The 23,934-nt window shown below is 41.6% G+C and overlaps 2 protein-coding genes across 9 annotated transcripts in view; both read left to right on the forward strand.

Moving 5' to 3' along the window:
* The window catches only part of DLG2 (discs large MAGUK scaffold protein 2), a 1,449,438-nt gene that overhangs the window by 190,892 nt on the left and 1,234,612 nt on the right, over window positions 1–23,934 (forward strand). The window lies entirely within an intron of this gene.
* LOC122174251 (zinc finger and SCAN domain-containing protein 32-like) lies at window positions 2,148–4,176 on the forward strand. Its single transcript, XM_042855980.2, has 2 exons — window positions 2,148–3,185; window positions 3,582–4,176. The coding sequence occupies exons 1-2, from the start codon at window positions 2,633–2,635 to the stop codon at window positions 4,064–4,066; spliced, it is 1,038 nt and encodes a 345-aa protein (XP_042711914.2). The 5' UTR covers window positions 2,148–2,632; the 3' UTR covers window positions 4,067–4,176.

Here is a 23,934-nt window from a genome sequence, read left to right on the forward strand (position 1 = left end):
GATTTGAAGCTATTCTTTACTATGCCTGGTTCAAATCTGTCCCTGGTCAATAGTGACCAAAAACTGCTAGGCAGCCTATGTGAACTAAACTGATAGTTATTTTCCTGGTGGACTCTACCACAAAAACTAGTGAATTATTTTCACCTCAGCAGAAAGGCCAAGGATTGAGTAGACATGGAGTGCAAAGTACTCTGTCTTATCTCCAGGCCAAGATCAAGGCAAAGGACACTGGGTAGACATTTGCATTGTCACAGTATAAACTGAGGAGAAAGAGAAGATTTTAGTTTCCAACGCTGTCAATCCAGCACCTCCCATGAGCTGCAAATTCACTTGTAAGAGCAAATCTGAAATAAAATAAAAACTCAGAAACATATCACACTTCCGCATGGCATTTCTTATAGAATTGTTCCAAAAGCTAGGTTGGAACTATAGATGGCTAACAGGATCTCTAAAGGAATAAAAAATTTGATTGTAGAAATTAATTAGGGAAAAAAGCATTCAGAATTAATGAAAGACGCATTCAGATTTTGAGCAAAACCACAGCAAATGAAACTAAACATTAAGTCAGGACATTTTCCATGAATGATTTAACACTAGAATCCCAGATGAAGATACAGTTGGCTAACCTTGCTAATCTAATAATTTCTGACAAGAAACTATACCACTTAAAGACGTGTATGTGAATTAGCTTTCAGTTTATTATCCTTTGAAGTATCTGGCAAAGACAGTGGACTGCACTCTCTTCTTTCTCCCTGACCTGGTGAAAGTATTTGACTGGCTGCCCCATCTTTCTGAAGCTTCTTTTCTCTAAGGGATAAGCTATCAGGCTAGAACGAGGAAATGTAGCCCTAACATTCACGTTAATGTTAATGGTAGATGTAGGATATGGCAAAATCCAAGTATATCAATGCTGAAAATTATGTACTAATTTACAAACAAACAAGCAAACAAACAAAAATTGGTCCAAAGATTTCAAACCTGCGTGCCTAAAGCTAGGCTCTTAAGTAAAACGACTAATTTTCAGAGCATCCACAAATTCCACTGAAGTCAATGAGAGAAAGAGGCACTCAGCACCTTTGAAAATCAGGCCTAAAAACAGATTTAGGGATTTATTATTTGGCACCCAGGATTGAAAAGTCAGGCCTTTGCTTTTCTTTAACAATTGTTAGTACCTGTTAGTAAATATTAACCCTTTGAGTCCTCTTTTTCATGTATATTAATTTACATATGAACTATTCTCCCAAAATCTTTATGATATTAGCAAAGAGTGTGTTTGAATTCTAAGTCCCAGAGCATTGGTTCTGTGAGTGACTTGTATTCAGGAATTTTATATGACTGAGTATTGGGCTGTATCTAATTATCCTCAGCATCATCAGGACATGGGAACCCAGGTGTCCAGGGAAAAGACCCCTTCAGACTACTAAAAGTGTCAATAGAAATATGTTATAAACAAAGGTGGGTGGTTGATAAGGGATATTTGTTATGGCAGATGTTTTCTGTTTTGAACTGGGTGATCGATAAAGAATATTTGTTATTACAGATGGATATAATAGAATGGAATAATGACCCCACTGAAAGGTGTTTTTAACTCATTAAGAACTGTTGGTTGTCACAGCTGTAAGTAATGATGACTGGGTTAGAGATTCCTTTTTACTCATCAGTCAGATAAACTGAGTACCATAAAAGAAATTCCATCAGTAACTGGGAAAACAGAACACATGATAAAATCAATCGTGGAAAAATATTTTCCCTCCAAAAAGAAGTTTCTTGGTCTTATATCCTATAAAAGGACAGGGGTTTGAGGAGGTAGACTGTGAATGAACACTGTTAACATTCCACCAAGTACAGAAGAAGGGACCAAGCTACCTTCTCTTCACCATCTACAGGAGATGGTAAAGTATGTCTTCTTCCTATGTTCTGTATAGTGCTGTATTAATCTTTAATTTAAAAAATTCATTTGAGCCTGTTATTTGACAATCTTGAATTATTAAATCCACACATGCAACACAATAATATGTAGCATCAACATTACAAAACTTTAAAATCTGACCATATTAATACATGCAGAATTTACCTGTTAGAGAATATATGTAGAACACTGCTTTTTATAAGAAATTAAATCTATCAAAAATAATCCCATAAAAAAATCATACAAATATCAATCCATGACTTATTCCTTTTGAAGATAGCATTTTGTTCTTTCATTTCCTCCATCCTCGCTAACAGATCCCAAGCCTGGAAAGAAATATGTCTGCTCCTTTTCATAGGCCTGGTCTACACTACAAACTTAAGTCGACATAAGCTACATGCAGTCGATCTAATAATGTATGTGTCTACATTACCGAGTCCCTTCCACTGACGTAAGTGGCCTGAAAAGTCGACTTCTGAACTCCAACTCCGCGAGAGGCATAGCGCTTGATTCAACATACACGGGTTGACATGGGGATAGTGTATACACTGCGTTGTGTAATTTGAATGAATTGACCTCCTGGAGGTGTCCCATAGTGCTCCTCTGTGACCGCTCTGGAGAGCACTTTCAACTCCACTGTACTTCAGCCAGGTACACAGGAAACAGCCACCCCCCTGTTAAAGTCCTGGGAACTTTTGAATTTTCATTTCCTGTTTGATCAGCATGGAGAGCTCGCCATCACAGCTGATCATGGAGACCCAAGGCTGCAAACGCACTCCAGCATGGAGCATACAGGAGACACTGGATCTTATTGCTGTCTGGGGAGAAGAGTCTGTGCAGGCAGAGCTCCAATACAGCAGAAGAAATGCTGACATCTATGCCAAGATCACGCAGGGCATGGGGGAGAAGGGCTACACCAGGAACACGCAGCAGTGCTGCATGAAAATAAAGGAGCTTCGGCAAGCGTACCAGAAGACAAGGGAGGTGAACAGTCATTCTGGTTCTGCCCCACAGACATGCCGCTTTTATGAGGATCTGCATGCGATTCTTGGCGACGACCCCACCACTACCCTAAAATGCTCCATGGATATCTCCCAGGAGTGCTGGGCGACCTTGAGCAACAACGAGGAGGACATTGTTGACGAGGAGGAGAATGTGAGGCAGGCAAGCAGAGGATCCATTCTCCCTGACAGCCAAGAACTGTTTTTAACCCTGGAACCCATCCCTTCACAGGACCAGTTGGCGGTGGAGTGTGATGCTACAGAAGGCACCTCTGGTGAGTGTACATTTCCATTCAAACTGTAGGAGTTACATGTTATTATTTTTTATTTTTTATTGGAACAAAAATGTAGGTGTAGTGCAGTGGTGGGCAACCTGTGGCCTGCGGGCTGCACACAGCACATTAGGGTAATTCACTGGTGGGCTATGAGACAGTGTTTACACTGACGGTCCGCAGGCACGGCCACCCAGAGCTCCCAGTGGCCGTGGTTCACCGTTCCCGGCCAATGGGAGCTGCAGGAAGTGGCGTGGGCTGGCGGTTGTGATTATGGTTGTGATTATGTTGTGGCTTGCAGTGAAGTGTGTTGAGGGGTGATTTAAAAAAAAATCAACCTTGCACCAGAAACAATGTATTCACTGTCAATGCTATCCTTGTGCTTTGCATTCCTTGCAGCTGAAACCTTGTCCATCAGCACATCCTCCACACCGGGACAGAGACTTTCCCAGATTAGAAGGTGGAAAAAGAAGTCTCGGGAGGACGTGTTCAGTGAGTTAATGCGTGTCTCCGAGAGTGACAAGACAGAGCTCAGAGCATGGAGGATTACACTGTCCAAGAACCTGGACATGGACAGGGAGGACAGGAGAGCATTCAGGGAACAAGAGCGTGCCACGCAAGAAGAGATGCTGCAGCTTATGAAGGAGCAATCAGACATGTTGAGGCATCTGGTTGAGGTTCAAGAAAGGCAGCTGGATACTGGAGTCCCCCTGCAGCCTATGCTGAACCTGCTGCCATCATCACCCAGTTCTACATCCTCCTTCCCCAAACATCCTCTGAGGCGGGGAGTGGGGGAGGGGAGATCCGTATCCCTTGCACTCAACACCAGGGGAGGGTACAAGGACCAGAAGGCACCTTTGATTGCTACTGCAGTGCATCTGTAAGCAAGCTTTCCTTGTTTCTTCCCCCACATTGTTATCAGTCCTTTTGCCCCAGGTTATCTTTCTTTTCTTTGCTGTCTCTCTGTATGTGTGTGCATAATAAAACGTAATGGACTGAGGAGAAAAGGCTCTTTATTCATTCAACACATGGTGGTTGGTGAGGGTGGAGTTTACAGGGGGGAAAATGCAATGGCGGGGACAGTTTGGTAAGGAACAACACAGATAAGAGTCACATTACTCTGGCTCATTGCTGAAACTGGTTTGCAAAGCCTCACGGAGACGCATAGCCCCTCAATGTGCTCTTCTTATTGCCCTGGTATCTGGCTGCTCAAAATTGGCTGCCAGGCAATCTGCCTCAACCCCCCACCACCGCAAAAACTTTTCTCTCTGTTTCACAGATATTATGGAGCACACAGCCGGCAGCAATAACAATGGGGATATTACTTTCACTGAGGTCTAACCTAGTAAGCAAACAACATCAGCGACCTTTCAAATGTCCAAAGGCATATTCCACCATCATTCTGCACTTGCTTAGCCTATGGTTGAGCCAGTCCTTACTGCTGTCCAGGCTGCCGGTGTACAGCTTCATGAGCCATGGGAGCCAGGTGTAGGCTGGGTCTCCCAGGATTCCGATTGGCATTTCAATATCACCAATAGTTATTTTGCAGTCTGGAAAGAAAGTCCTTGCTTGCAGCTTTCTGAACAGACCTGCACTTCAGGGCTAGGGAAAGCTCTTCAAACAGTTCTTGGAAAGTGGCCTTACGCAGTTGAAAGTTCTGCAGCCACTGCTCGTCATCCCATAGTTGCATAACAATGTGGTCTGACCAGTCGGTGTTTGTTTTCTGGGCCCAGAAACGGCACTCAACCGTGTCAAGTTAATGTGCGACTGTTTGTCCATTAAGCACCAAGTGGTAGCTTGACACTGTATAAATAATCATTGCATTGTTCATGGTGTGTTTGGCTATTTACAGTATATGAGATAGCATTGGATGTTCATTGAATGGCTGTCTATTTGTCTTCCACTCTTGGGGTTTGCACACCCTGTGTTCAGAATATTTTCCTAGCTAGCTGTCACTTGTTGGTCTGCACATGCTCACTGAATGCTCTCATACTCCCCACTCTAAACCCCCCCCCCCCGAGGGCATAAAGGGGCAGGAAGGACCAACCACCTCTCAGTTCCTTCAACCACAGCCTTAAGCTGTAGAAGGAAACTTCAGCAGTCCCTTACTCCTGATTTAAACATTACTGTCTAGGTTAGGGGCATATTCCTAGTGAATGTGCTATATGCTGTTCATTTGGCAAACAGTTTCCAAAGAACAGAGATATTAAATTCAAGATGTAGCTCCTGGATAGATGCATGAGACCTGACTCAGATCCTGGTGAGTCCCATCAGTTTGTCTCCAGTGTCCTCTCTACTGGTAGTGTTCCTGAAGCAGTTAAAAGATCTTCGCCTGAAAAGGGAGACATCTCATTTTCCAGGTGTAATGAAGTTACCTGTGGCGGGACACTACTGAGAGTATCACTTCAGGACAAATTGCTTGGAACAGGGCAGTCACAGCCCAAGGCTGGGGTTTCTTTTTGTTATTAAGGCACACCAAACCAGCCAAACAGAGAGGACTTCGGTTTTACCCCACTAACCAGTTCAGTTCCTGTTAGATCTAGAGGCTATGGAGGTTTCCATTCAATCCAAAAGAAAAGGTTTCCATTCTCATTTTTTCCTTTTGCCAAAGTAAAAAGGGGGATGGAGAGCCATTCCAGTTTTGAGACAACTTAACTCTTTTTATCTAGAAACAAAAGTTCAGAATGATGACTCTCACTACCAGTACAAATTGTTGCCTTTCAGATTGGTTTTGGCTCCAAGGGTTTTCACTAAGTGTCTGGCCCAAGTGGTGGTGTTCCTCAGAAGATACAACATCAAAATATATCCATATTTAGATGATTTGCTTCAGGGCTGTTCACAAAAGCAAGTAATGGATCACATCTTCTTCACTCTGAGCCTTATCTTGAACCTAGGTCTAAGAGTCAATGTGAAGAAATCAAACTTAATTCCATCTCAAAAGGTGGAATTTATAGGAGATTTGATAGATTCCAAGTCAGTGTCAGTATTTCGTCCTCCAAATAGGTTTGAGAAGTTGGTGAATATCATCCGTCAAGTGAAAAGAAACCATATAAAAACTGTCAGAATGTGTATGAGACTGTTAGGGCACATGGCATAATGCATATTTGTCACTCCTCAATCCAGACTGCAGCTTTTCCTCTCCAATCATGACTGAAGATCATATGCAGTCTGTTGACCCAAAGTATGAACATGACTATCAGGGATCCTCAACAAGTTCTAATGTCTTTGATTCTAAGACAGTTAATGAAGCTCATACAAGGCTCTGCTTCCATGACTGTCATTGCACCAGCATAAACCAGTCAGTAGTGGTCTCCCGAGCTGATCGGATTGTTGATATGAAAACCCATCACCCTTCCTCTGATTCCCAACTTGATATCACAGCACAACAGGACAGTGTTTCATCTGGACTTGACATCCTGACATCTGATAGCTGGATGTAAGCTGCTTGAATGAGACTGAAAAGTCCTGTTGTCAGGCAGTTCAGGACATTTTACTAAATTGTAGAAAACTTTCCACTAGGGCTACTTACAGCTCTAAATGGAGGAGATGTGATGCTTGGTCCTGAGATCATAATATTTTCCCCCTTTGAGACCAATATACCTCTCATATTAGAAACCTCCTCTGGTTTAAATCCTCTGGGTTATTTAATTCTATTAAAGTATATTTAGCTTCAATATCCCATAGTTAAAAGTTTCCTTGAGGGTCTACTTCAAGTACTTCCACGAGTAAAGGACTCACCTCCACAGGGGATCTGAATATTTTATTGTCAGGTTTAATGAAAACTCTATTTAGCCTTTAGCTAACTGGCCATGGACATTCATCTGTCCATGAAAACAGTGGTTTTGTAGCAATTACTTCTGCACGTAGAGTGGGTGAAATTAATGCCTTGATGTGGAGTCCTCCCTATGCGATTTTTCATAGGAATAAGATTTCATTAAGGCCTCATCAGAGTTTTCTGCCAAAGATGGTGTTTGAGTTTCATGTTAACCAGTCCATTTTTGCCAATATTTTGTCCAATATCTCACACTAATGGAGGAAAGAAAAAGAACTCAGCATACTTTAGATGTAGCTATAGCTTTAGCCATTATCTGAATAGAACTAAATTATTTTTGGCACATGCTGAGAGGGTTAAAGGTAAACAGATTTCTTCTCAAACACTTTCAAATTGGATTTTGATATGTATTAATGTGTGTTATCAGTTTGTAGGTTGGGATCCTCTGTCAGTAGTTAGGGTGCATTCTACAAGTTTTCAAGCTTCTCACGTTGCTTCTTTTAATAATGGCTCACTTTTGAAAATATGTAAGGTGGCCACATATGTTTATATTTTCATGAAACATTATGCAATTGGTCAGGCAATGAGGGAGGATGCAACCTTTGGGAGAGCAGTACATAGATCTGTCTTGATGTAAGGCCCACCTCCATCTGTTAACTGCTCTTCAGTTTCCAAGAGTGGAAGACTTTTAGACAACCACTCAATGGAAAAAAAGAGATTACTTACCTTGTAGTAACTGATGTTTTTCAAATGTGTTGACTGTAAGTATTCCACGACCCACCTTCCTTCTCCACTATTCTAAGTCCTTACAAGACTTCAGCTGGTGAAGAAGCTGAGAGGCAGTTGGTTCGCCCTATCCCTTTATGCCCTCAGAAAGTGGGAAGTATGAGGGCATTGAGTGGACATGTGCAGAACAACAGGGTACTGATAGCTAGGACAAAGTTCTAATCTGTGGCGCTAAGGGGCATACAATACCCAAGAGTGGAAGACATATAGACAACACATCTCAAAGAAGATCAGTTACTACAAGTAAATAACCTCTTTTTCCAGGTATGAAACGCAAGTTTTGCTAGCATCACATTATTGTTGCATTGTACCCTGTATGAAAACTACTTATGAGAGCTGATATATCTTGCACTGCTGTAAATATTGTAGATTTAAATAATTTCAGCAGTATCAGATCTGCATAGAATCTTTCAAATTTCGCTGGAATGTTTTGGGTCATATTTTTTAAATGTATATTTTGAGTAATCTAGGAAGAAGGGTCTGCTGATGTGTCACACTACCCCTGTAGCAAACCATCTGCTATGGATGATGAGACAATCCCAAATGAGAGAGTTATTTAGGGGCTAATCTGAAAGGTATTAGATTTTTCTTAAAAAAACTTAATTGAAAGTAATATGAAATAACAAGATAAAGCTAGAAAGAAAAAATAGATGTAGGGTGTAGCCTGTACAACTGATTTTTCTGCTTTTCTATTGAAACAGGAAACTGGGCACTTCTTACCGTGGGAGTGTGTGTTTTGTTTTGTCTTGTCATGAGTTTCCACTAGAACAAGGTGATGGCAGCAGAATTTGCTGTAGATGTGATTATTGCTGATATGAGGGAGCTATTTCTTATAAGCTTACACAGCAACCTAGTTGGTGGGAATGTAGCGTTGACAAAAATGAATGGAGAATTCGGAGACGGTAGATCTGGGTGTAGGAAAGCGCTTCATGTTCATCAATGTATTTTAGCATCTGCTTAATTTATCGTATATATTAAACGGGCTTCTGAATTCATTGGCCTTCCTCCCCTCACTCATTTTAAATGAGTCTGTGACCCACAATTCTATGCTATAGTTATAGTGTGAGATAATATGAGCACAACACCTCAAATCCTTGCTTCCAATGAAAAACCCAGTCTGTGGAGAGAGAAAATATTTATTTTGCCTAGACTTGTTGAAGGAACAGAAATGGAGACCATGTAGAGTCAAGCACAAGGGTTTATTACGCACAGCATTGGCGGAGTGCCACTTTGCTTATTAGGCTCAGAGACACCTCTAAACAATTAATTACAATAGATTATATAGGGAGTTCATGGGCGGAGAGAAGCAATGGAGTGGGAGTTCCCGAGCCCCTGGATAGGTTCTAGCAGCAAGACAAGATTAGCACAATAAGCCAATAGTCTAAAAGATTATATAATGGGTTCGCCCATGGCACGGTTAACATGTTGCTAATACACAAGTGTTTCCCCTGAAACTATTCCTATTGCAATGTGTAGGTTAAATCCTGATTTTGGAGTCCACAGGAATGAGAACACTTCCGGTTGTCCAACAGGTACATTCCTGGGGATATAAAGCAAAAAGAGAGTGAAAGTACACAGCAATTAGCAATTGTTTTAGGGTTCACCGTTGTGTTTCTGAGAACTAAAGTTGGCATCTGGGAAGGAGGATACATCTGTGAAGGGGAGGCTGTCATATCTCATACTGACGTGTTGGGCCTCTCCCTGAACCCTGGTAGGCATTTGGGGAGGGTGTTCTCTATCTCCTTCCTGCACTGGGAGCTGACTTTGAGGCTCTTCTCAGTGCTTTGTGTGTCTGTAACTCATGATAAGAACACCCAATTACTACTCCCCATCTGGAGTTCTGTTGACTCCGCTTATCTAGTTGAAACAAAGCAAGGTTGTCTCTGATTACTCAGTTTTTCTTAGCCATATATTGTTCATTGTTAGCTAGGCCCCAGGCCTCAGACCAAGCTGTGGAATTTGGGCGTTTGTGAAAAGTTCTTAACAGAGACTATGGCTAAGATCTTACATACACATTCATGGAATTTGGCCCTTCACTTGTTGAAAGGAAATGTAATTAAAGAAGCGTGAAGTACTTTAGCCTCTAAAACCACAAAAATCCTGCATCACAATAAAATGTACTTACTCTTAGGAGTGGAGATGGTAACTTATATTTTGGTGACGAGAGAGGAAGGATAGGCCAGTGGATAGGGCAGAGATGGGCAAACTACAGCCCGCGGACCACATCTATGGTACCCTCCTGCCTTGCCCCTGAGCTCCTGCCCTGGGAGGCTAGCCCCTGGCCCCTCCCCTGCTGTTCCCCCTCCCCCGCAGCCTCAGCTCACTGCGCCGCTGGCGCAATGCTCTGGGCAGCAGGGCTGCAAGTTCTTGCTGGGCAGTGCAGCTGCAGAGCTGCAGCATGACCCGGTGCTCTGTGCTGTGCGGTGGTGTGGCTGGCTCCAGCTGGGCAGCGCGGCTGCCTGTCCTGCTGCTCTGGGTGGTGTGGCTGTAGCACTGCCAGCCACCGGTGCTTCAGACAGCCCTGCGTCAGAGGGTGAGAAGCAGGGGGGGTCGGGTAGGGGGGCGGGGGCCGGGCCATACCTGGCTGTTTGGGGAGGCACAGCCTCCCCTAACTGGCCCTCCATACAATTTCCGAAACCCGATGTGGCCCTCAGGCCAAAAAGTTTGCCCGTGTCTGGGTTAGGGAGTTAGCCTGGGACATGGGAAAGCTGGGTTTAATTCCTTGCTCCACCATGGTTTTCCTCTGTTACCTTGGGCAAGTCATTTAGCTACTATGTTCCTCAGTTCCTCCTCTATAGAATGGAATAGTAATGCTTCCTTACCTCTCAGGGATTTTGTGAAGATAACTACATTAAAAACTGAGCAGTTCACATACTATGCTAATGGAACCACATAAGTATCTAGAGAGAGGTCTCCATCTGGTAAAATAAAAATGTAAATGGCTGTTCAGCTATGGCGGTAATAGGCTTGCCTTCAGCTACAACCCTCATTAAAAGACACAAGTTCACCCTGGTTTTAACCTCTATTTTTATTACCTTGGTCTCCAATGCTACTTACCTTTATTCACTAAGTGTTTCAGCCTTTATGTGAGAGAAAATTGAGGTTAAAGAAAGGAACTCCCTGCTGTCAATCTTGCATATGAGCTGGGTAGCCATAAGTTTGATTGTCCCTGTAGCACAGCATGAAAAGACTATGCATGCATAGGGTACATCATGGAGCAGATTCTTGCAGCATATTGAATTGGAACCACTCACAATGAATGAGGAAAGTTGATCATCATAAATGGATCTCACACATACAAAATCCACATTCAGCTCAGCAATGAACTAACATCTGCTCTGAAATTGTCCCCATAGAGTCTTGCTCTTAAAGTTCATTTAATTCCTGTTGCTGCATGCATTTCTGATGTTTAGAAGATCATTTCACAAAGGAATCCAATTACAGTATATGGAAATACATGCTCCTATTTCAACTTGTTTCAGGAATGCCTGCCATCCTTGCACCTAGCTATTACAAACATTGAACTTACTTCTTTGTCCTTAGTCTAAGTTCCTGTTTGTTAAAGTTTGCAGTACTAAAACCCTTATTTAAGAATTCTTCTGCCTAGAATATTTATCAAACCATTAATTTATTTTGTATCAGTAGCTTGTCTGAAAAACACAGAACCATCTGTATACATTTATGAAATTTCTGTCAGTTTTCATATTTCATTTTTGTAACTCTCTAGAAACAACTTTCATTCCTATGGCTGGAGCAACTGCATCCGGTTCTAACTAAACTAAACTAACTAAATCCGGTTCTGTTTCAGCAATTACACTTAATCTGTTAGAGTCACTAGATTAGACTAATCATAATATTTTATTAGATGGGTTCAAAATGTGCAGCTTTGTCTGTCTTTTCTTTACTAAATTTAGCTCATGCAGCGTATATTTTTCTGATCAAACACAGCTCATATCTGTGTATAGATTTGTGTCAGCACCAGTTGACTTGTAATACAATTTAACACAATGATCTCCTGCAGAAAGGAAGCAATTGGGGAGGGGGGGCTATACAGAATATGCTGCATCTTAGTTCTGTTTAACTCTTTTGAGCCCAGGTATTTGTAGCTTCCATCATTTAATGTCCATTTATCTGGGTTTCAGAGTAGCAGCCGTGTTAGTCTGTATCCGCAAAAAGAACAGGAGTACTTGTGGCACCATAGAAGTGGTGCATCCGAAGAAGTGGGCTGTAGTCCACGAAAGCTTATGCTCTAATAAATTTGTTAGTCTCTAAGGTGCCAAAAGTACTCCTGTTTATTTATGTGGGATCATTCTGAATCCTGGCTTCACAAGGTTATGTTTTTTAGTATATACTGTATGTCATAATATGTAGATGTGCTTTAATCAGAGAGATGATTTTATATGCCTGCATCTATCTTCTCAAATTGCTTGATTAAGGTTCAGAAATTGGTATCTGCAAGCTTATTTTTTATTAAATCCTGATATATAATTGGTTGGAAACAAATATCTTAACCATACTCTACAGTTGAGTCTCTCTGTTTTGGTATTTATTCTATAGCTTGCCAATAACCTGGGTCCCAGAACTTTTATCACAGTGTCACTTAAGTGCTGTTTTGAATATGTTTTAATGTAATTGGATAAGTGATTCAGTTTTAAAGTGATAATTTGTTCATATGTGCCATAATGAGGACTGTATTGCTGCATCACACAATGTTCTGGCCTTCCTAACTCCAATTTCCTAGGGGAAAAGGATGGTCTTTTCATGGAGGCCTAATGTTGAGAGTCAGGAGCCCTAAGTTTTATTTCTACCCCAGACATGTATTCTGTGTGTCCTTAGGCAAATCACTAAGGGTACATCTACACTACAGCGGGGAGTCGATTTAAGATACGCAAATTCAGCTACGTGAATAGCGTAGCTGAATTCGACATATTGCAGCCGACTTACCCCGTTGTGAGGACGGCGGCAAAATCGACTTCTGCCGCTTTTTGTCGGCGGCGCTTACTACCACCTCCGCTGGTGGAGTTAGAGCGCCGATTCGGGGATCGATTGTCGCGTCCCGATGGGACGCGATAAATCAATCCCCGAGAGGTCGATTTCTACCCGCCGATTCAGGCAGGTAGTATAGACCAGACCTTAGGGATACATTTTTCAGCTCCTATCATCAATTTATGCATGTGCTAATTTAGACATACACTTTCTCTCATCCTTTGCAGTTATAGACACCAGTACACACATTTGAACAATCCTAACACCTGTTTGTGTGATCAGACACACTGAGTCTGATTCTCCACTTATATCAGGGAAATTTCATTGACTTCACTAGAGTTATTCCAGATTTATTTAGGTGTAACTGAGAGTAGAATTCGGCTCTGTAATAAAGAAACTAGCAACATCTCTAGCTCAGATCACATGTACCAGACATGTTTGTTTGTTTCACAATTATATAATATGCCTATATAAAATAACCTCTAGGCAGTCTTCTGATTTGGGATTTGTTATTACATCTGCAAGGGATTATGAGCTGGCCAAAACAGCTGCCTGGAACCAGAAACAACAGTTTTCCCCAATGAAAAATGTTTGCATATTAACAACAAGCATACAGAATTAGCCATACTTTTAATTAAGCAGTGGGTCTCCATTGTGACAGGCTCTGTGGTCAGACTATTGAATGAGTTTTATTCCAGATATAGGACATACATCAAGGTCAAAAAAATGAGGTGGTAGAAGCAGCAATAGTACCAGAGATACCGCTATGAAAGCATCATTTAAAAAGGATCTAGTCATTTTAACATATTAAATTACATTTCTTTTTCAAAATAATGCATTTAAACAAGGGCTGTTGGCACAGCAAAATAATTGGATGGAAAAAAACTCATATACTTAAAATATGTGACTATCCCAGCAGGCTTCTAGCATGAGTTGGTGTTTGCTGCAAAATACATGTGATTTATTCATAGGTTCTAATAATATTCTGGGAATATTTTATCCACTTGCAAAAACAATCATACTCTGTCTATTATTAAAAATTACTTCTCTGCTCTCTAAGACTGTATAAGTTCTGTAAAACTGATCTTCAGTGTTGGGTCAGGTCTTCCTTAGTTTTTATTTTAAAAATATTTGAGAGCAATTTGTCTCACTTAAACATCTATGACTCTGATCATTTACCAATCTGAGCAGGTAGGCAAGAGAATTCACTGCCCTCTAAATTCAAAGGACACAGTGCTCCACAGAGAGGTTTATATCTTTAACCTACCCAAGTTTATCTATTGAAATTCTTCCTAAATAGTTCCCAGGAATAGAAAAGAAATCACTTGTAAGCTTCTGAAACATACAAAGATCATCAAGGGAGTAACCCCTCAGATAGGTGCATATATTTCTGCTCAAGAAGACATATGTATAGATAGGAGAAAGTATCTTCATTCCTTTGTTTAGCTTCTTTACAAATTAGGACAACTACACAAAGGATGTAGCAAACAGTAGCCAAAACCCCAAAGGTAACAACCAAGGAAAATAAATTGAAGGGAAACTGTCAATTTGAAAATCACATTTCTCTCTCCTCATTTCGCCTCTACTATATAGTAAGAAATTAACTATATATATTCTCTGTTTTTTCAATTTGTATACTTTGTGCATTTGACAGCAATTAGCTTATAGTTTGTCTTGCTGCTGCCCTGTATAGCTGGTTCTGGTGAAATTTAGCTCTGTTTAGAGAACCAATACAGGCATATGCACCACTTAGTTCAACATAAGATTTAAGTGGGAGATGAGTGGTGCATGCTTCAAGATCTTGAACCTCCACCATTGGGATGAATTTCATCCATTAGCCATTTTCTTCCTTGCTGAAAAGTCCCTTCAAAACAACTTTCCTATCTGGCATGACAAATGTAGTCTTGCCCTGATTATGCCCATTTGAAATTCTGCTGCATAGATCATTTTCCTAGCTCATCACTTTGAACACATCGCCTGTCTCTTTGCATCTCTCCACTGGCTCCCCCTTCTCTACCACATCAATTTAATTCATCTTTGCTTTTAAGGCCCTTCATGGCCTATCCCATAATTTCTGTATCAACATATATTTGTATAAAATTATTTGGTGGTACGCCCACACCTTTAATACTGCCTGTAGTTCTGTCTGCTATCTCTAACCTACCTGTCTTCTCTCACACATTATCAAAAGGTTGACACCATCTCTGCTCTGACAGTGAAGCCAGTGGCTTTTGTTGGCACTTTATCTTGGACATTTCATTATGGCAACCTTTTAAGACCCAATTATTAAACACTACATTCATATTTTAGGTTTCCTATTTAAAAAAAATTGTACCTCAACTAATGGAGGATGCCATGCCCAACAAAATACACAACTGTTTAGGTGCTACATCATGCTATCTTGTTATTTATTAGAACAACATAAATGTGTATCTCATAGACTCATAGACTTTAATGTCAGAAGGGACCATTGTGATCATCTAGTCTGACCTCCTGCACTGAGATCAATGGAACAACACTGACTTGCACTAGCAGAGGATCTGGCCCATAATTTCTGTACCAAAAGATATTTGGATAAAATTCTTTGAATACACACCTTGAATACTGCCTGTAGTTCTGGTTGCCTTTTCTAAAAAAAGAGATATTAAAATTGGAAAAGATACAGAGAAGGGCAACAGACATGATTAGGGGAATGAAAAGCTTCCATATGAGGAGAGAGTAAAAAAACTAGGACTGTTCAGCTTTGAAAAGAGGGCAGATACGGTGGAGATCTATAAAATCATGAATGATATGGAAAAAGTAAATAGGGAAGTGTTAATTACCATGTCACATAACACAAGAACTAGGGGTCACTGGATGAAATTAATAGGCAGCAGATTTAAATAAACAAAAGGAAGTACTTCACACAACATACAGTCAACCGGTGGAACTCGTTGCCATGGAGACGTTGTGAAGGCAAAAAAGCAGCTAGGTTAAAAAAAGAATTAAATAAGATCATGGAAGGTAGGTCCATCAATGGCTATTAGCCAAGATGGTCAGGGACACAACCCCATGCTCCAGGAATCCCTAAGCCTCCAACTGTCAGAATTTGGGACTAGATGATGGGACATATCACTTGAAATTGCCCTGTTTTGTTCATTCCCTCTGAAGCATCTGACACTAGGTTCTGTCAGAAGACAGGATTCTGGGCTAGATGGACCATTGGTTTGATCCAGTATGGCCACTCTCATGTTCTTACAGGCTGATCAGTCTTTTGAGCTTCATGAGAAGGAGGGAGGAAGGATGTTAACCAGCTGACTCTTGGAAGGGAGAATACCTTTTAGTGCTTTGGGGAATGTTCTAGGAGTGCTATTTGTCTACTTTCATAGATGTATCAGATGGGATTTTGTGGATATCATGGAAGGGAAGTGTTGCTGAGAAGCATAGGGAAGATGTTTGCAGCCTCTCCTCAAGGTTCTTATTTAGATGCAGTTATGAGTGTGGGATATTGAGGTCCATGTTTGGGGCCTGATTATTGGATCTTGGGCCCCTGAGACTCTGTCATGGTAAGCAAGGAGAGAGCTAGTTTGTTGAGAAGGTAGAGATGAGTAAATAATTGGAAATTGATGGCACTGGCCACATCAAGTGTCTTTTTCTCTAGAATGGCAGGTACTGAACCCAAAAGACATTACTATTCTTGATTTGATTGATGGAGGCCCCTGACTGTGCAAACATGACAGGTGTCTAGTTGGATGAAGCTGTAAGTCCAGTTATTTCCATCTGACCTCTGTGTTCAGCATGAACTGAGAGAGCATTGGGGAGGTAATATAGTTGTATTATTTTCAACTGCTCTTAAATTCTGATTCTTGAACATGCTGTAGAATATATGATAGGTGTTCAGATAGTCTAACATGGTGATGGGACTGGTATAAAAACAGAGAGAGAATCCTTGGTTTCACCTGCAGGTTTGCTCCACAGGATGCCCCTAGGAGGCCAAACCAACTGTCTATGTACCTGTTGAACTTGACTGAGCAGAAACAGGGACATGCTTTAGGACAAGAGAGTGTGTAGACCAAAAATCCTTTGGTAGAGATCAGCGATTAAAAGTCTGTGATGACTACAGTCCTCCTAGTGCTGTTCTGATGGTGTCCTGTTCACTTCGTGCCAAAAAACATCTCTCTAACTCGCAGCAAAGTGTCCCAATGGCAGCAACTTGAATTTGTAAAGAAACTAGATTAAAACTTTTGATGTAATTCCTTAGGGGATATTTGAGTGCATGCTTAATTAATTTCTGCACAGAATTTTGTGAGAAAAAAAATGTAAAGTACAACCAGTAAATAAATATAAAATATTATTTCCAGCTAACTTCTTATCAGAAATGTTTGCATTCAGATTTGCGAAGCAGGTACCTTTCCCAGTCTGTTCTAAAACACAGTCTGCACACTGCACACTGTAAAATAAACTTTTACCCCATCCCCTGGGTTAGGCTTTATTAACAAAGAAATTAACAATAAATTCACAAAATTCAGCTCAAGCCTTCTTACAAGACTTGACTGCTCTTAGAGTTCCTACCTCTGGACTGCTTGTTCATCATCCTTGATCTTCTCTTTAGTACGAAACTCCCACCTCTCTTATATCTCTGTAGTGTAATGAGCCACCTGTCTGAATGAGTTAGCACAACCCAATTCTATCTATTTAGGTCCTTAGACCATACCCATCATGGTGGTATATGAGTACATTTCAGTAATGCATAAAGTAACCTATCAAAAGAGGTTCCTTCTCCATTCCTTTACTGTTACTAGTGAAAGCAAGGTTGGACTGGAAAGTGTTGGGGTTTGAGGTGAGCTTCACAAGCTGATAGAGTTCCTCACTCTTGTACCATCTCTGAGAATGCTGTGCCTCCCACTCAACAATTTTCACTCTCACAAAAGAGTTCCCATAAAGTGGAGTTGTCAGCTGTTGTCCTTGGCCTGGAGCTTTTGGTGATCTGGTAAATTCCTGGGTATTTAGGACCAAAAATCTTGATTTTTTGATGCAGTATTCTATGGGGAATCAATGTATTGAGTGGAGCTCAGGTCTGATGTCCCTGAAGTAACCTGAGTTGGTGAGCTGCTGCTTTCTGTATTTGTTTTAGTTTCCCTGGAAAAGCTAGAGTTTTCATGCCCAGATTGATTGCATTGTCACAGTCCAGACAGGAGGTGACAAAGGCATGATTTAATGAGGACAGATTGTTTGCAAATATATGGGATGCAGTGTCCTAGCCATCCAGAGATAGCAGAACATGTTACAGATGCACTTCTAAATTGCAGACTGACTTGAATAATTGTGGATGTATATTTCTGAATAGTCTGCATTGTCGCGGCAAACTCTTTCAAGTGTCTTCCTCTAACTACCAGTATAACTTCTGTCTTGGTAGGTTTTAACTTCAACCTGCTCTTCAGTCATGAGCTGATCTGAGCCAAGCACTGGGGTAGCTTGCTGACAGTTATGTCGTATGCTATGAAGGATAGTTAGAACTGTGTGCCATCTGAATGTGGTTGTCATGTGAGCCCATGACATCCCACCTGTACCTCTTGGTTTCATGGAAATGCTGAATACAACCAGAAAGTCTTGTGGGGCTATGCAAATGAGGGTCATGTGGTGGGAGATGCAGTTTCCCATCACTACCCTTTGGATGTGTCCTTTCAGACACATGTATGACCCCTGCTCTGTCCCTCATGTGGGGACAGCAGCATCTTATGATCAAGGTGAGATGTTTCAGGCAAACCTTCTAAGTCTGTTAAAAACCTTCAGTAGTACTGAAAACTCACCAAATAGTTTGGTATATTCTGTATGAGGCATTCCTGCAGCCTATTCAGAATACCCTATTTTATGAGTCCGATTCAACCTGCACTCAGCTAGCTTGATCCCAGGGAAGTTAGCATGAAAAGGAAACTAAAACACATGATGTGATGGGTTCGATCACAGAGACCTCCTTGGAACTGTCACCTGATGAGTTGAAATTACCTCTGAGCCCGTTTTCCCTGCCAGCTTGGGACTCCAGAATCCTGTCTTGTTGAGCCAGACATACTAGCCTGCTGCAACACAGACCCAGGGTCTGGACCATGCCCCCAAAGCTGCAGGCTTTAAGTGAAAACAGCGTAGCAGGTTACCTGCCTCCAGCACCCAGACACCCATCTCCCAATGGGATCCAAACCCCAAATAAATCCATTTTACTCTGTATAAAACTTATACAGGATAAATTCATAAATTGTCCGCCCTCTATAAAACTGATAGAGAGATATGCACAGCTGTTTGCTCCTCAAGATATTAATCACTTACCCTGGGTATATTAATTATAAAATATACTTTTTTTTTTTATAAATTGAGATATACCTATCTCATAGAGCTGGAAGGGACCTTGAAAGGTCATCGTGTCCAGCCCCCTGCCTTCACTAGCAGGACCAAGTACTGATTTTTGCCCCAGATCCCTAAGTGGCCCTGGCAAGGATTGAACTCACAACCCTGGGTTTAGCAGGCCAATGCTCAAACCACTGCTAAAAAGTATAATAAGTAGGATTTAAATGGTTTCAAATAATAAGAGACAGAACAAAGTAAGTCGCCAATCATAATAAAGCAAAAACACGCAAGTCTAAGCCTAATACATTAAGAAACTGATTACAGGTAAGATCTCATCCTCAGAGATGTTCAGGTGACATGATCACATGTCCTGTGAGACCCTAGCCTCAATTCTTTGAGCTGACCCACACGTACACAGGAAGGTTTGCAAGTAAACAGAGTCATTTACAGTTCATTGATTCTGAAGCACCTTTAATGGCTTCCACTTACTATGTTTACATCAGTAATACAAGTTTATATCTTATTCTCCTAACTCCAGACATAGAAATAATACATGCAAACAAATAGGATGAACACACTCAGTAGATTATAAGCTTTGCAATGATACCTTACAAGAGACCTTTTGCATAAAGCATATTCCAGTTACATCATATTCACATTCATAAGCATATTTTCATAAAGCATATGGAGTGCAACATCACACATGATCTGCCTAGATGCATTCCTACAGCCTGAAGTAATGAGAGGGAAGTCTGTGGGGTAATCCACAATCTGGTCTGAGACCCCTATAACAGGAGTTAATTCACTGAATGTTACCTCATCCAAGCTTCCATTCTTGTGGACTCAGAGTGTTTTGGCGTGGAGATTGCTCTTGAAGTAAAGGAATAACTCATCTAGCTGGTAACTGTAGTGGACTCTTATCCTTATGAACAAGCCACCAGAAGGGGATATGACACTCTTTACCAGCGTGGTACACACCGCCTTGTCACAGGAAGCTCATCCTTATTATCTGAAGTGCACAGGAAATTAAATCCCTGTATCATCCATTTTGTAATAAAACACCCTCCTCACATTTTAGTAGTGAGGATAGAACCTGGGGTATTCAATATATAAGTATGGGATTTCTATCAGAGCAACTCCATTAGGCAGTAGCAGTGGTAGATTCTTATCTTCTATGTGGACTTTGACCAGCTTGGTCCAGTTGTATTACAAAGAAAACTCAATGGAAACACATTTTTTTCATAAAGCACGAAAGCAACATTTATCTTGCCTCTTTCTTTGTGTAGTCTTCTGTTTATAAATATTTAGGGACAATATAATTATTCTCAAAATATGCTTCTGTTTAATAAATATGAGTCATTTCCCCTTTAAATGTTACTTTTCCCTTTAGCTCATGGTTATAACTGCACAAAGCATTTTGTAATGTTGTGTGTGATGAATGCTATATGAAAATAAATGAAATTCTTTTTGAATTTTGGTGTAGCTGCAGTATTTTTTTTTTTTTTTTTGCTTGTCAGCATTATTATATATGATTGTGCAGCTCAGCATTCATGACTTGGCAAGAAAGTCTTGCCAGCATCATGAAAAGTGCTGGTTGCTGCCCTTCCCATAGATCCAGGTTAAAAAAATATTATTTGTACTTAAGTATAGAATGCAACTAGTGCTCCAATGAAACTGTTTTCTAGGACAAATGAAAGCTATTTCAAAGTGCTTTATACCCTCGAATCAATGTAGAACATCTCTCCCTAACTAGCTCTTTATGGCATATCAGCTTTGTTCTCTAAATTGGACTAACTTCATTACCGCTAGTGATGAGATTGACTATGAAATTCCCCCATTCTGACAAGATCAGGCACAAAATGAGTTTCAGTTAATTTGTCATGAGATGTGGGTATTTTTCTCCTTTTTGATTTTGCTGGAGGTAAAGGCAGCTCCCTGAGACAGCGTGGTTCAGTGAATAGGGAACAGGCCAAGGAGTCAGGACACCTGGGTTCCACTCTTGGTTCTGCCACTGATCTGCTGTGTGACTGGTTAAATTAGTTTCCCTTCCTGCCCTTTGTCTGGCCAATTTAGATGTAAACTGCTCAAGGCAGGGACTGCCTCCTACTACTTGTACAGTACCTAGTGCAATGTGAAGTCTAGGTGCTACTGTAACCCATATAATTATAATAGGATATATAAGAACTGCAATACAAAAAAGACTGCAAGGGGTAAATCACATATACATGTACAAGTGCTAGGCTAGCCTCTGCCCTGGGTATGTGTAGATACACACACTCATGCTGTACACTTTAAAGCCTCCAGCCAAAAGCAAGAAGTATAGGCCCAGATCCATGTTTGTGGCCAAGGAGCACACAACCCAACTCAGGAGGGGATGCAAATGTGGTTTTAAGCTACCTTCACTGGCTACCAGCTGGCTCCTGTTGAGAACTAGAGGGCAGATCATAGAATATCATAGAGTATCAGGGTCGGAAGGGACCTCAGGAGGTCATCTAGTCCAACCCCCTGCTCAAAGTAGGACCAATTCCCAACTAAATCATCCCACCCAGGGCTTTGTCAAGCCTGACCTTAAAAACCTCTAAGGAAGGAGATTCCACCACCTCCCTAGGTAACCCATTCCAATGCTTCACCACGCTCCTAGTGAATTTTTTCCCCTAATATCCAACCTAAACCTCCCCCACTGCAACTTGAGACCATTACTCCTTGTTCTGTCATCTGGTGCCACTGAGAACAGTCTAGATCCATCCTCTTTAGAACCCCCTTTCAGGTAATTGAAAGCAGCTATCAAATCCCCCCTCATTCTTCTCTTCTGCAGACTAAACAATCCCAGTTCCTTCACCTTTTCCTCATAAGTCATATGTTCCAGCCCCCTAATCGTTTTTGTTGCCCTCCGCTGGACATCCTTCTTGTAGTGTGGGGCCCAAAACTGGACACAGTACTCCAGATGAGGCCTCACCAATGTCGAATAAAGGGGAACGATCACGTTCCTCGATCTGCTGGCAATGCTCCTACTTACACAGCCCAAAATGCCGTTAGCCTTCTTGGCAAGAAGAGCACACTGTTGACTCATATCCAGCTTCTCATCCACTGTAACCCCTAGGTCCTTTTCTGCAGAACTGCTGCCTAGCCATTCGGTCCCTAGTCTGTAGCAGTGTATGGGATTCTTCCGTCCTAAGTGCAGAACTCTGCCCTTGTCCTTGTTGAACCTCATCAGGTTTCTTTTCGCCCAATCCTCTAATTTGTCTAGGTCCCTCTGTATCCTATCCCTACCCTCCAGCGTATCTACCACTCCTCCCAGTTTAGTGTCATCTGCAAACTTGGTGAGAGTGCAGTCCACGCCATCCTCCAGATCATTAATGAAGATATTGAACAATACGCCCCAGGACCGCCCCTTGGGGCACTCCGCTTGATACCGGCTGCCAACTAGACATGGAGCCATTGATCACTACCTGTTGAGCCCAATAATCTAGCCAGCTTTCTATCCACCTTATAGTCCATTCATCCAACCCGTACTTCTTTAACTTGCCAGCAAGAATGCTGTGGGAGACCATATCAAAAGCTTTGCTAAAGTCAAGGAATAACACATCCACTGCTTTCCCCTCATCCACAGAGCCAGTTATCTCTTCATAGAAGGCAATTAGGTTAGTCAGGCATTACTTGCCCTTGGTGAATCCATGCTGACTGTTCCTGATCACTTTCCTCTCCTCTAAGTGCTTCAGATCCTTGGTCTGTATAAGAACATAAGAACGGCCATACTGGGTCAGACCAGTCGTCTGGCCCAGTATCCTGTCTTCCAATGGTGGCCAATGTCAGGTGCTTCAGTGGGAATGACCAAAACTGATAATCATCAAGTGATCCATCCCCTGTCGGCCATTCCCAGCTTCCAGCAAACAGAGGCTAGGGACACCATCCCTGCCCATTCTGGCTAGTAGCCATTGATGGACCTATCCTCCATGAACTCATCTAGTTCTTTTTTGAACCTTATTATAGTCCATAAATTACCATTGCTCTAGTGACTTCACTAATTGACACTAGCTGAGGATCTGCCCTAGTACCCTGTGCTGGCCATAGGGATAGCTGTAGGGGTTGGCATAGTGATCCATTACATTAGTCCTGTGCTACTAAAGGATCTGCCTAAATTCTCCCATACCCTGCTACCTGTGTTTTAGGGTCACTTTGTGCTGGCAGTGCGGTATAAAGTGGCTGCAATGCAGGTGAGGTCTTGTGCAATGAAATAAAGTACATTCTTTGTTAGTTAATACACTCTTTGTTGTCATTATGGTTGTTACAATGAACCAGCTAAAATGCAGTATAAATAGCACTGTATCCCAATGCACTTTGCTTTTCTCACGTTTAAAAATCTGTGAGCCAATCTTGCTCCTGCTAAAGTCAACAGGAGTTCGGCCATTGATTTCAATGGCAGCAGGTTTTAGCCAGGGATTATTATACTACACCAATGTATAAAAATATACTCATTGCCATACAATGGTATGCCAATATGGAAAGCAATGCACTGACTCTCATTCAGAGAGGGTGTTGAAATTTACCTATGCAAGTTTTGTCTCTGAATTTAGGGTTTATGCCACTGCTATCTATGGGCTATAGTCTGACCCTGGCTATGCATCCCTTCAGGGGAGTACAGTGCCCTTGTGGGATGCCAATATCCTGGGTAATAGTTCAGGAGGAAGCGCAGCCATTGTGGGGTCATTATTACACCTTCTATGCAGGTGGGTGGGGAGCGGATGGAACCCTGGTTCCATTCCTCCCCTACTAATGCTTCCAGGGGGAGAATAACAAAGGAGGAAACCAGGGACCAGAGCCACAATCTCTTGAGCTCTAGTTTTTATTGAGATTCCCACACTGAGCTGTGAGTCTCTTTGGGGGAAAAGA

The sequence above is a fragment of the Chrysemys picta genome, chromosome 1 (assembly GCF_011386835.1).
Source record: "Chrysemys picta bellii isolate R12L10 chromosome 1, ASM1138683v2, whole genome shotgun sequence".
Lineage (NCBI taxonomy): Eukaryota > Metazoa > Chordata > Testudines > Emydidae > Chrysemys > Chrysemys picta.

Excerpts from the sequence above, each read along its gene's own strand:
- LOC122174251 (XM_042855980.2), top strand. The coding sequence starts at position 2,633 with ATGGAGAGCTCGCCATCACAGCTGATCATGGAGACCCAAGGCTGCAAA. Across the intron at positions 3,186-3,581 it reads TGCTACAGAAGGCACCTCTG|CTGAAACCTTGTCCATCAGC; the intron begins GTGAGTGTACAT and ends CATTCCTTGCAG.